At 43.3% G+C, this 12101-nt stretch overlaps 1 protein-coding gene across 1 annotated transcript; it reads right to left on the bottom strand.

Annotated features, from left to right (window-relative positions):
* Positions 1-884: 884 nt before the first annotated feature.
* Positions 885-11822, bottom strand: PTGER4 (prostaglandin E receptor 4). The gene is made up of 2 exons (XM_035310663.1): positions 10835-11822; positions 885-3023 (listed from the first exon to the last, which is right to left on the bottom strand). Exons 1-2 carry the CDS (start codon positions 11663-11665, stop codon positions 2430-2432), a joined length of 1425 nt encoding a protein of 474 aa, XP_035166554.1. The 5' UTR covers positions 11666-11822; the 3' UTR covers positions 885-2429.
* Positions 11823-12101: the final 279 nt, after the last annotated feature.

The following is a 12101-nucleotide window of genomic DNA, read 5'->3' as shown; positions in this document are numbered from 1 at the left end:
TGAATTCTTGAGTTCATTACTGAGGAAATTAGTGCTGATGTTGTTGTTGCCTCCACTCCACTACTGATACACCAGCAGTGCAGTGGGTAGGAGGAAGACTTCACACTTAATTCGTGTTTGCTAAGGGAAGGTCAGCTGCTTACAATGGTCTATTGCTTCTTAAAAGTCTTCCAGAACACACACATTTTCCATCAGTAATGCATAGGCCTTACATACATACTGGACTCATACACTGGTGATATTTCCTTCTGTCATTGCATCCAGTACCAATAATTCATTCTGCTGTTTTGTTCCAGCTGTGAAGGTGTGTGTGGTTCAATATTTTTGTAGGTTGCATAGTTGCAGGTGGTGGTCCTCCCTTCCTGCTGTCAGGTACTGCTTCCTATCTTAGGCAGTACTAGTGTGTTCTGTTTGTTGGTCACTAGTAAGCAACAGACGATGGTTAAGTGATTTAATTGCAAAGAATCCAGGCAGATCTTTATCTATAGCTCTGGCAGGAGCTTGAGTAATACTGTTCTCCACCTTAATCAGTGCAATATTGGGTTCTGCTGCAAATATTTGTGCACAGATTTAACTTCACTTCCTACATGGGTAAAGGTAAATAAGCTCAAGTGCTCCTGTGTTAAAGGAACTCAGTGAAGCAGGTCTGAGGTTTAACTGCGTGGGGGTTTTGATTTTTTCGTTGTGTGAAAAATTTTCACGGCTCTGTGTCAATGCTCTCAGGGACATTTTCAAAGGAGGCTTCCTCTTGCTAATGGTGATCGTTCTGTGGTGTTTTGGAAACTTCCAGCCCCAAGTATGTTTTGAGAGTAGCTCAGCACAAAGTGTTCCAAATGGGTGGCTTTTTAAAGTGAGGAGTTGGCACTGAATGGCAGACTCTCATAAACTTTTGAGCTCAAGCAGAACATTTTCATTTAATTGTTATCCCCAAAGTGATTTTGGTCAGTACAACTGCTTAAACATACCATCAACATAAGGCTCAAGATTTTCATTACAATAAAGCATTTCACATGAGAACACTTTAAGCAGCATAACATGCTTAGTATTTAACAAAACATCCTCCAAATATCTGTACAGAATTATTTTAGTAAATGGTCTTTCTGGAAGAAGACCTACCCCATACAAAACAAAACACCAGAAGTCCTTTTGTCACTGGTGAACAGCTGTTTTGGGTGATGTCTTTGCCATTAAAACTCTAGGAACAAATAATCTGCAAGAGGTACAAGACCAGAACATGGTTCTATATAACCTACACTTTTAAATGAAGATTCTGCTTCCATGGTTTTGTATGTTTATTTGGTGGAATATCAGATTACAGCGTCATAAAATTCTATTTACTATTTAAAGTAAAATGATAAATGTTATGAAAAAAATACCTTTATTACATCAGTGATGCTTTAACTAAAGTGAATATTAAGACTATTAACCAGGGGTGGAAAGTTTTAGGCCCTGATATTAAAAGCACTTCTATATGTCCTTAACTTTACATGTAAGGAGTCTCCCTGGCAGCGGAAGGGCTACTCCGATGGGCAATGTTAAGTGTGTGCCTAAGTGCGTGCAGAATGTGGGCCGAAGTACTCGGAGAGGAGCAATGTGTTTATACATGGAAACATTCTCAGCACATAAATAAAATCTGGCTTTTTAGTATGTACATACACTGAAAGAATATTCTTAACTGAAAGGATGTGTTTTCTTTTTCTCAATGGTACATATGTTTCCATTTCACTCAAAGTGTTTACGTATTCTCAGCTAAAGAATTGTATCGGCCGTGAATGTAGCACGGATAACAAATCTAAAACAAGAATGTCTTATCAGCAGGCAATACTGGGGGAAGAGAAGGCTGGCAATCATTTCTATATACCTGGTATTAGTAAGAACCCTTCTCATAGAGAAGAATAGACTTTTAAATATTTTCAGTCCTGATACATATACAACAGTAAAAATTCACATTTTCATGCTTTAGTGAGACACTTTAAAATCCTACTGCAGGCAGCTGTCAGAGTAGCTCTGTCCAGTTCCTAGTAGCTGCCTCACATTCTGCTCTAGTACCAGAAGCTTAAACTCTTGATAGTTGAGCAGCCATAGGAAAACACAGTTCTACCAGATTTGTAAAGGGAAAGAGAAAGAAAGAAAGTGATGGGTCTTTCTATTTCAAGAGGCCCAGTAGCTCTCCTGCGTCCCAGAACAAGACATGTTCTTGTTTCCAGTCCCATTAGACCCGTCTTGTACAATTTCTGATGGCAGCGCCTATGTCTGTTCCACACAGTCCTCAGTAGTCTAAGAGAAATGTACCCATCACATGGCAAGAGAAAAATAGCCCTTTGGAGCATAGCTGAACCCCTCTCCCCTTGAATAGGCAGAATACCTATCTATTGCACCAGTTTTTCCAGCGTACCGGGAAGGATCACCAGGGTCGATGCCTTTCGTTGCTATATACACTTCTCTGATAAATTCAGTGTCTCTGTGGGGAAGGTGACCTGGAGGGGGCTGCCCTTGGAAGTTGAGCTGGCCCCACCACCAGACCTGATCTCGTTCACCAGGAAGACACTCTCTGAGTCCTGCCCGTGTGAAGAGTCTGAGGTCTCTGAGCTGCGCAGTGTCCTTACGGATGTAGTGTCAGACTGAGCCAGACTTGCGCTGGGGCCGGGAAGCAGCACGCGCCCCCCGACGCTGCTTTCACTTAACTCCGGGGGATAGAGCAGTGTTTGTGAGGTGCTGCTGATCTCCCGCAGCTCACGGGAGATGAAGGAGGGCGACTGACTTGACACAGCGGAAGAGGTCCTGCGGCCATCCACGCAGTTGAAATTGCTCCCCGAGTGCTGCCTCCGGGCCCCTCCAATGCGGCAGAAGAGACACTTGATCTTCTCGATGGCTTTGCTGAGCACAGTCTTGCGGAGGAGGATGTAGACCCATGGGTCCAAAATGGGGTTCACCGAGGCAATGCGGATGGCTTGCAGGTCGGGGTTTTGCCTCACATCCTCCACTAATTTAGGCTGATAGAGCTGGTTCACGAAGACACGGACCTACCCAGAGAGATGGGGGAGGAGAAAGGTGCAATTTTACAATTACATCAGGAAATCAAAATTTACGTATTGAAGCAGAGATCTCGATTTACATTTGCAAGCTAGAACATGAGAAGAACCTGGCAAACAAAGCACCTTGGATTAGCAGCCGCAAATTTATTTTTGGAAATGGCAAGAAAATCAGAGATTAATCTGTTGTAAATTGATCTTCTGTGCTACAGGTAGGAAAAGAATGGCTCTTTCTCCCTGCTCCCCTCATAATTAATCCTTCAACCTTCAATTTGGGCTGCTGCTTTTGCAACTTCTTTGTTAATGGGTATAACCCAGGAACAAAGATTTAGATCTGTATCCTGCTTCCTTAGTGTATCTCAAGTCTTATGCTATCTGCAAAGGGATATCTGAGTTCGCTGAAAAGACCTGGCCAATCAGTTCCTCTGGGTAGGGGTCTAATAACTGTATGTTTAGAAATAATCTGAAATCCATATTATAATTCAGGTATATTAACTTCCAGAAAGAAGCCCAGAGCTGTTGATTCCCTGGTTTAGAAATACCTTTTGCTGGCACCTGGCCTTACTGGAATTGTTTGTATACCCTCAGCTGTTTGCTTGTTGCAGCATGTTTTGGACAAAAGAAATCACGGAACAGAAATAAAGGTCCCTCACAGTTGGGAGATTTTTAATAGGTCGAGATGATTCCAGCGCTGGACTGGAGTGCTTTGCTCATCTACATGAGCCATCATCGGGTTCTGCTTAGAAAAGCGTAAAAATGCTTGTCAAGATTCTGAAGCTGCCTTTTTAATTGGCACTTTCAGTTCATCATGGACAAAATTTAAGACAGGATCCTGTCTTCTACACAGAAATGCCTCCTTCAAGTTCTTCCTTTGAATCTAAGAAGAAATGAACAGTCCCTACCCTGGATTTGGGGCCACTTCTGTAATGCTGCTATAAGGCACAGGCCAGTTCTTTGACATGAGTTGTTGTCATCTTTCCAGTGTCCCTAAAGAGCATGATGTCATATGAGTTTGTTTATCAGTCCCAAATAGCTGCTCTGTTTGAGCAAGACCTGCACAATGTCCTGCATTTTAGGAAAGCCTAGGACAGCCACTGAAAAGAATGGATAATGGAACATGCTGATTGCTTTGGACTTCTTAAGGTAAGTGTAAATAAATCTATTACTTCTCTTTTTATGTGATACAGTAAAAATCTAGTAACAAAAGTATGGATGTTTTAAAGTCTCAGACAGATCCTGAAATGAATCAAGCCCGGCCTAACTAAGAGAAGGTTACAGGCAAGGAGGAAGACAAGCATTTAAACCACAGCCAAACTAGAGCAGCCTCCCTGAGTCATTTTTACTAGGAGTTATGCTTGTGAGGCCTGGTGAAAAAAAATCACAAATCTTTTAGAGAAATTTTCCTGCAGCAGGGCAATGTGATGGTATTCTACCTATCAGGATTCAGAGCCTGAATGTGCTCCAAAGCTATAAACAAACTATGTTTAAAATAATGCAGAGTGTTTCTTCAGAAGTCCTATGCTTACAATCTCTCTCAAATCAGTGAGTGTGAAACTGATGATCATCTGTATTTATTTCTCAGTACTTTTGTATGGGTTTACAGGTAACAAAACCTTCACACAGAATTCCAAATATGGGAAAATCTTGAACTGATACAGAACTACAATGATCTGAGTTTTACTCTCTGTTACTTTCCTAATTTCTAACATTGCATATGTTTTTTTTGACAACTAATTTACTGAGCTGTAAGCCGCACACACAATTGAAGTACTTTAAAGCATATTCCTATGCATGTAGATCTTGTCTGTTTTTTTTTTTCTTTGATTTTTTTTCATTATTTACTTTGTCTCCAAACTGCTGCCACTCTTACCTGATACCCATCACCAAAGAACTCTGTGTACTGCTGGCTGAGAGAAGACCAGCCCCTCCAGAGTCCAATATCCGCAAATACACTTCTGCGGGCATTCACTGAGGATTCTTTCTTTAAAGAAAGGCACATTGCTGAAATCTCCTGCTGTGGGCTGTGGGAGGTGGCGTCCAGGAAAGCCGTCCCCTGCGCTGCGCTGGGCGCCGCTTGCAGGAGCGCACCGCTAGGTGGCAGAGGTGTCCCGCAGTCGCAGCAGCCCCGCTTCCCAGACGGGGTACCCGCGGCTCCCGCTGGCTGCCCCCGCTCCCACGGGCAGCAGCTGCAGCCAAGGGAGGGAGAGCGAATGTAAATGCGCTACTGCCAGTGATTAACTCTGGAGGTGGGGATTAGTCCCGGGACTTGCATAAGCTTATGCAAGTGGAGTTGCACTTAGTGACACAGGCTCTGAACCTGAAAAGCAGATGTCAGGTTTCCATAACGTGAAACGCTGAAAAGTGAGTTGATGAGACGATGGTATCAGCTAAACGCTGTCCTTGAAATCTACTTGGCCATGTGTGTGAGATTTCCTCCTCCCCCGTGTCCCTCTCCCCCAAAAAAAAGATAGTAAGAGGTCATAAATACGTGAAGAACCAAGTTGCCTTAAGGATTTGACCTGCGCCGTAACAACATTTCTTTACAGATGCTCCTCCTTTCTCTGGGCTGAGATTTTCCTTTATGCAAGGGAATACACCCTGAAGGTGTGTAAATGCTGGTCGACGTATCTGACCATTGATCATGGGAAGGGTACCTGCCCTGAGAGGCAGGAATCCAAAGGACGGTGTTGTGGGAGTGGAGGACTGCTAGCAGCTTGCACTAACTACATGCAGTCATTACCAGGAATATCAGAGGTGTGACACAGAGAAGTATTTACTGGTAAATTCATCCACATTGCAGAACCAGAAGGCACGCTTTGAAGATAGCTGAAGTACACAGACCAACTTTGGAGACCTGATTTTTATTTTACTTTTTTTTTTTTTTTTTTTTTTTTAAGTCAGACCTGTAGTTACACATCAGTGACTTAATAGTGGGATTGTTCCTTTGATAAGCACCACGTGAAGTTGAAGTACCTGATTCACCTTTCTCTGACTGCCTGGTAGAGTTTACGGGAAGACAAAAATGTCTTTAAGTGCTGATGCTGTGGTTAAAAAGTACGATCACAGATTGCACAGCTTGCTTTATGTTATCTCTGTATGCTTTATTTCCTTGTGACAGATATGTGACATGTAGGTAAGAGATTCCTAAAATGGACCTACTTATTGAAAACGTTGGACTGTACAAAACTGTTTCAATTTTACAGAAAAGTCCCACATCTTTTCTTAGCAGCCCCCCAAAATGTCAAATGCATTTGTCAATTCAGACCTATTGCATGTATTACATATTAATCACAATATGGTAAAGATTAATCTGTGTTGGAATGTCACTTTTATGATTTCTTTACAACCTGGTAAAGCAAGAGCATTTATTAATGTATCATCTACACTAACAGTAAGAGATGTATCCTGTTTTGGCTACAAGTCTTCTGTTACAGGATGTAGCATGACGAAAGATATTGCCTTGCATCTTCCTAAGTCCCGAGTAAGTGGAATTCATTACTGTGTCAGCTAAGCTGATGTTTGAATTTCTGCAGTTTAAAATCCCTATTAAAGAAGTGAATGGGAGCAATTCAAGTCTCAATAGAATGAGGTTTAAATGTTACATCTGCAGCCACAGAATACAGACAACGTATTTTGAAAGTATTTGTGGTTTGTTTGCAGTTGTGTTAAGAAGCACGTTGCTTCATGCTGCACTGAGTTTATGGTGAAGCGATAGGTAGTTGTAGATCATGGTCCTGCATGTTTTGCTGCTTTTCTTTTTTACTAAATATGAATGTGAATAATGACTTCTATTCCTGTGCAGTATGATAAAGTGACTAACATACTTATTGTTCCAGAATAATTAAAGGAGTAGTTATCTTCATAGCTTCTACTTGCCCTCATAAAATCTCCCCACATAGGATATAGGATAATTTAAAAATCTGTACAGTAGAAAGCAGGAAACAAGTTTCTCAGCTCTGCAAGCCAATACCCTTTGCCCTCCAAGGGTTTGGTGTCTGCTGTAGCAGATCACTCCATTGCTTGGAAATCATGCCTGCCACCTTGCTGTTTTTGGCTGCACAAACCCTGTACTTCAGAGACAAGACAAACCAAACCAAAAGAAAATCCAAACTTTTAGATCAATTAAACATTAAGTTAGAAGCCTTTGATTATTTCATATGATCAAACACATGTACATCTTGAAACATAGGATTTTGTTTTCAATTTCACTGCAATTCAGTAATGTTCAGTGGTCAGGATCAGAAAAAGTCACCTACTTAAAAATCTACAAGTGTCTGACAGACTGCTGGAATGAACTGGAGTTTGAATATTATTTTCACTTGAGTTTTTTTTTTTTTTTTTTTTTTTTTTTTTTTACGGCTGGATAGCAATTTCTAATATGTTCTTGGCACCCCCCTCCCATGAAACTCATCCTCTACTTTTAAATATAGCCAATTCTGTTTTCTAAAAACTCACAGATTTTTAAAAGATTAAATGACCAATGTGGAGTGCAGGAAAGAGGCAGCATGCAATTTCTGTATTTTTTTCCTTATTGCATTTTTAAACTATAGTAACATTCTTCTTCATGCTTTCCACACCACTTTCTATATACTGAGAACACATCAGGTTATATCAGAAGATTATTTTCTCTACTCATTTTTGTTCAACTTTTTCCCTTGATAAATTTGATCAGCCTTCAGCTCTGCAAAGTTCATTCAGTGTTTTGTACAATGCTCAATAATTTTGCTATAGTAGTTGTCATTATAAAATTTGCTCATTTTATGAATAAATCACTAAAATGTTAAAAAACTTTACTTGCAAACCAAGTCCTGGAGCATCTCATTTTTAAGAATGTCTGTTCTCTGTGACTCAGCTTGCTGTTCTTTAACCACTTTTTAAATCAAGACAAGCCTTTTCCTATTATTTCAGAGCTATTTTATATTTTAAGATGTGAAAATTTCTGTTAAACCCTAGTAAATACAGTCTGCTGGACTGCCTCTGTGTACTAGTTTATTGTTTTGTGAAAGTGTTAATTCTAAAAAGTTAGAAGCTTACGTCTCTCCTTCTGAAGTTGCTTTGACTTCAGTGATAGTTTATTCAGCTGAAATCATCAGTAGGAAATCAGCTCATCAGAAAAATTCAGTCACAAAGCACCCTCTGAGCTTGCTTTGTGTATCTGAATCATGCCACCACCACCTTACTACTTGTATGTTCTTGATGCCTGCCAGGATCTCCTGTTATAAATGCACCTCTCAGTCTCCTCCGTGGTGAGGGCTCCCTAGTTTAATTCAGAAAAACTCGTCTGAGTCATGAAAATGTATGTGTACATAAGTGATTTTCCTGTCTCTGCTGGTGGCTCTTTCTAAGGATTTATAGCATAAAGGTGTCACCTCTCAGAGTTTATCCTGGAATGCCTAACCTCAGTGCATAAGTAGCACAGAGGGCTTAATACACATATGCAACAGTGCATCACCGTATAAAGAAACATAAATGGGTACAGGTTATTCCCACAGGGGGAGGCAAATGACTGATAAAAGCTACCTTTAAAGGGAAGCAGTTTAACCATGCTGGACACCACAGTGATGTATCTATATGTGTTTTAAAAAAACTTTTTTTTTTTTTTTTTTTCCTAGTCATGTACCTAAGTGAAATACGGAAATAGTGAAATGACAGTCTTTTACCTCGTTTTACATACAGATGAAATCTGCGGCTTTAGCTGAGAAAAGCTACCATATGTGAGCACTCTCGAGGCAACACCATGCCTTTGTAAGAAGTGAAATCAAGGTCTGAGAGAGCTTCAGAACTTCATCACCCACACCTTCACACATATTAAGGTTTTCAGCAGCTACTGTTTAAACAATAAATCTCTCGCTCCACCCAAGTTCATTAATTTTAAGTGTCAACAATCTAGTTTCCTTTCTGGCAATCTCTCCCTCTTGATTTTTCCTTTTTTTTTTTTTTTTTTTTTTTTTTTTGAGACTTTATAAAAGCTTCCCTAGCTGCTATTGTATATGACCAATTTCATTTTGCACTCAGCTGTTCTCAAGCTAGTCCTCCGTGGGATAAGGTTTTGGCTTTTTCTTTTTTCCTGACACCACTGAAGTCCATCAGCTGGTACCCTGCGCTGTGTTGTGACATTGCATTTAATTCCCAGAAGCTGTTCTCTGCATTTACCAGCAGCTCTTTTGAAGACAGCATATTGTTATTTTGTGAAGTGGCTGTTACAATATTAGATTAATCGCATTAAGTGCTGTGGACCCACAGGTACTCTCAGGGTTTGGCCACTCTACAACCTGATTCCTTCCAGTGTGGCAGGTCAGCTTACCCGTGAGGTTTCTGGTGCTGGACTGCAGAACAGGTTGCGTGAGGTTCCTCGATCTAACACGCGTGCCACTCAGAGGCAGCCTGTGCACAACGCAAACGTTTTGATTTCCTTTAGGTGACGAGCAATAAATGGACAGGAAAGCGTCCAGTTATGCTGTGGCACAATGCGAAGTGACACGGCACTGCGGGACGGGAGACAGCCTTCAGCGACAGCCCGAGCACTGGTGCTCTGGCAAAGCCACACTCCACTGGCTTCTGTTTATGTTAGCAATGTGGCAAAACTGGCCTGACCCTTGCAGTTACACCCTCCTTTGATGCAGGGGGATGGACTCACTGACCTCTCCGAGCTTTCAGACGTATTTTTCTGAACTTCCTTACTGAGCTGTAGCTTGTTTGTTTCGCATCCCCAGCTGGCCACTTGCATCTCACGCACATCACAACCCCTCCGTGACACTGGGATTGCAGAATAATTCCTACCTACAATAAACTCCCTGAAAACAATCCATCTTCCAAAACACTTTCTGTCTAAGAAGTAGTGCTTGGCTCCCTAAACTGTGTTTTGGAAGGTGGCGAATAAGGCAAGCCAGCTGCTTGTTTAATGTTTCTGAGCCAGAAGGTGAAAGAAGTTCGCCAAGTTTTATTATGGTGGGTGGCAAACAAGAACTGAGCCTCAAGCTGGTGTGGTTTTTTTTTGTCTTCCTTTGAGATAAGGTGGAGCAATAGAAGAAAGTAGATCCTGCATGTTCAAATCAATGACAGTAATTGTACCGGCTGTTTCAGAAAATTAGCAAATGGTTAGTGGTAATGTTGTCTGGCATTTTGGTATGATCTCTAGCTTCATATGGGCCAGAATCCTCCAACTCCCATTTAACAGAAAATTACACCAAGTGGCTCCACTGAATTTAGCCCTCCAACACTGGGGAGCTGTTTGAGGGCTCTAAATGCACGGGATCTACCCCCAGTGTATCCTTCAGGATGGGACTTCACTTCTGGTTTTGGGTGCGAAGTGCTCTGCACCTTGCTGGTGCCACGTGAAGAGAAGTCTCTCTTCCTGCCAGATCCTACAGACTGCTGTACGCTTCATCAGCAGAGTGCCTATTTTAAAAACACAAAAATCATCCAGCAGTGTGGGCCAGCCCCAAACCTCACTCATCACAAATTAATTTTGGAAGTGAACTTTAAAGTGCCTTTAGCTCTCAATACGATTTTTGCTTTGTGGATTCCAGTTAAATGGTGGAAAATTTGTTAAGAATTTTTGGCACTGTATGTCAGCCAATCAAAGGAGCCTAAGACTTGGGATGAGTGTGTTTCTTTTCTTGTAAATATAAACCAGTACAACTCTCTTCTATCACCATGTATGCATGCTAACTGCACTGAAATTACTGCTAGAGTTTGCGGCACCAGCTAAATGGGATTCTGTCCTACAGGCACAGGCTAGGAGGAGAAGAGACTCAGCAACGTGGGTGATGGAAGAAGAAGGGTTGCACAATGTTACTCACCACCAGAGGAATGGAGCAGATGAGCACCACCAGGGAAGTGGCAATGAGCAGAATAACCATCTGGATCTCTGCTCCGGCCATCCGACGGAAGCTCCGGCGTCTGCGAAAGTCAGATAAGCGGCTGGAGGTGGTGTCTGTCCCCAGGGATGTGCGTCGCATGAACTGGCGGTGCATGCGAATTAGGGCCACGCAGACCAGGATGTTGCAGATCACTGTAACCATGATCAGGAAGGAGCTGAAGCCAGCGTACATGTAGGAATATGCTGCATGAGTGGCCTTCTTTGCTCGCCAGTCTATGAAACACCAAGTGTCAGGGTACTGCCGGGTCGATTTGCCGAGCCCCATGCTGGGGAGTGCACAGAACAAGACGTTGGAAGCGTAGATGGCGAAAAGCGTGAGCCCCGCCAGCTTCTTATCTACGTAATGGTTGTAGAAATAGGCATGGTTGATGGCCAGGTACCTTTCTATTGACATGGCACAGATAATGCTGAGGCCAGACAGTCCAAAGAAGAGGAGGATGAAGGAGCTGTACTCGCACAGCGCGTCTCCTCCTGGCCAGCGATTCTGCAGGTAAGTGGCAATAGTGACCGGACTCACCAGGCAGGTTCCCAGCAGGTCGGTGACCGCCAGCCCGCAGACCAGTGTGTAGAAAGTGGTCTCCTTCTGCTCCTTCCGGGACTTGCAGAGCACCACGATGGCGATGAGGTTGCCCACCACGCCGAAGATGAACATGACGGTGGGGATGGTGGGGGGCTTCCCGCCCTCGGCCCCGCCGGCGGTCCCGTTGGCGGAGCCGTTGGCAGGTGGCATGATGGTGGGGCTGAAGGACATGGTGCTGCCGCTGGGGAGCCGAGGCGAGGAGAGGGTCCGGGAAGGAGAAGCAAAGGAGGAATCGGGGAGGAAAAAAATAGAAATTACAAAAGAGGAGGGAGGAAAAGAGACGGTGTGGTTTAGGCGAAAAAAAAAAAAAAAAAAAAAAAAAAAAAAAAAAAAAGAGGAAGGAAAAAAAATCGTGAGAGGAGACGAAGTGGGGCAGCCCCGTCTGGCAGCGGGCGAGCCGAGCGCAGCCCAGCACAGGATCCCTGCGGATCCCAGCGGATCCCCGCGGATCCCGGCGTCCTTCGCCGCCCCTCTCTCTCTCAGCGGCACCGGCGCGGGCTCCAGGTGCCGGCGGGGGCGTCGCGGGAAGGTGCCGGAGCGCGGTGCCCGCCGCTCATCCCCTCCTTCTCCCCTCCCTTCCCTCCCTTCCCTTCCCTCCGCGTCGCGG

The sequence above is a fragment of the Oxyura jamaicensis genome, chromosome Z (genome assembly GCF_011077185.1).
Source record: "Oxyura jamaicensis isolate SHBP4307 breed ruddy duck chromosome Z, BPBGC_Ojam_1.0, whole genome shotgun sequence".
Lineage (NCBI taxonomy): Eukaryota > Metazoa > Chordata > Aves > Anseriformes > Anatidae > Oxyura > Oxyura jamaicensis.
Note: the sequence above shows the minus strand (reverse complement) of the source record. Positions and strands in the feature narration are given on the sequence as shown.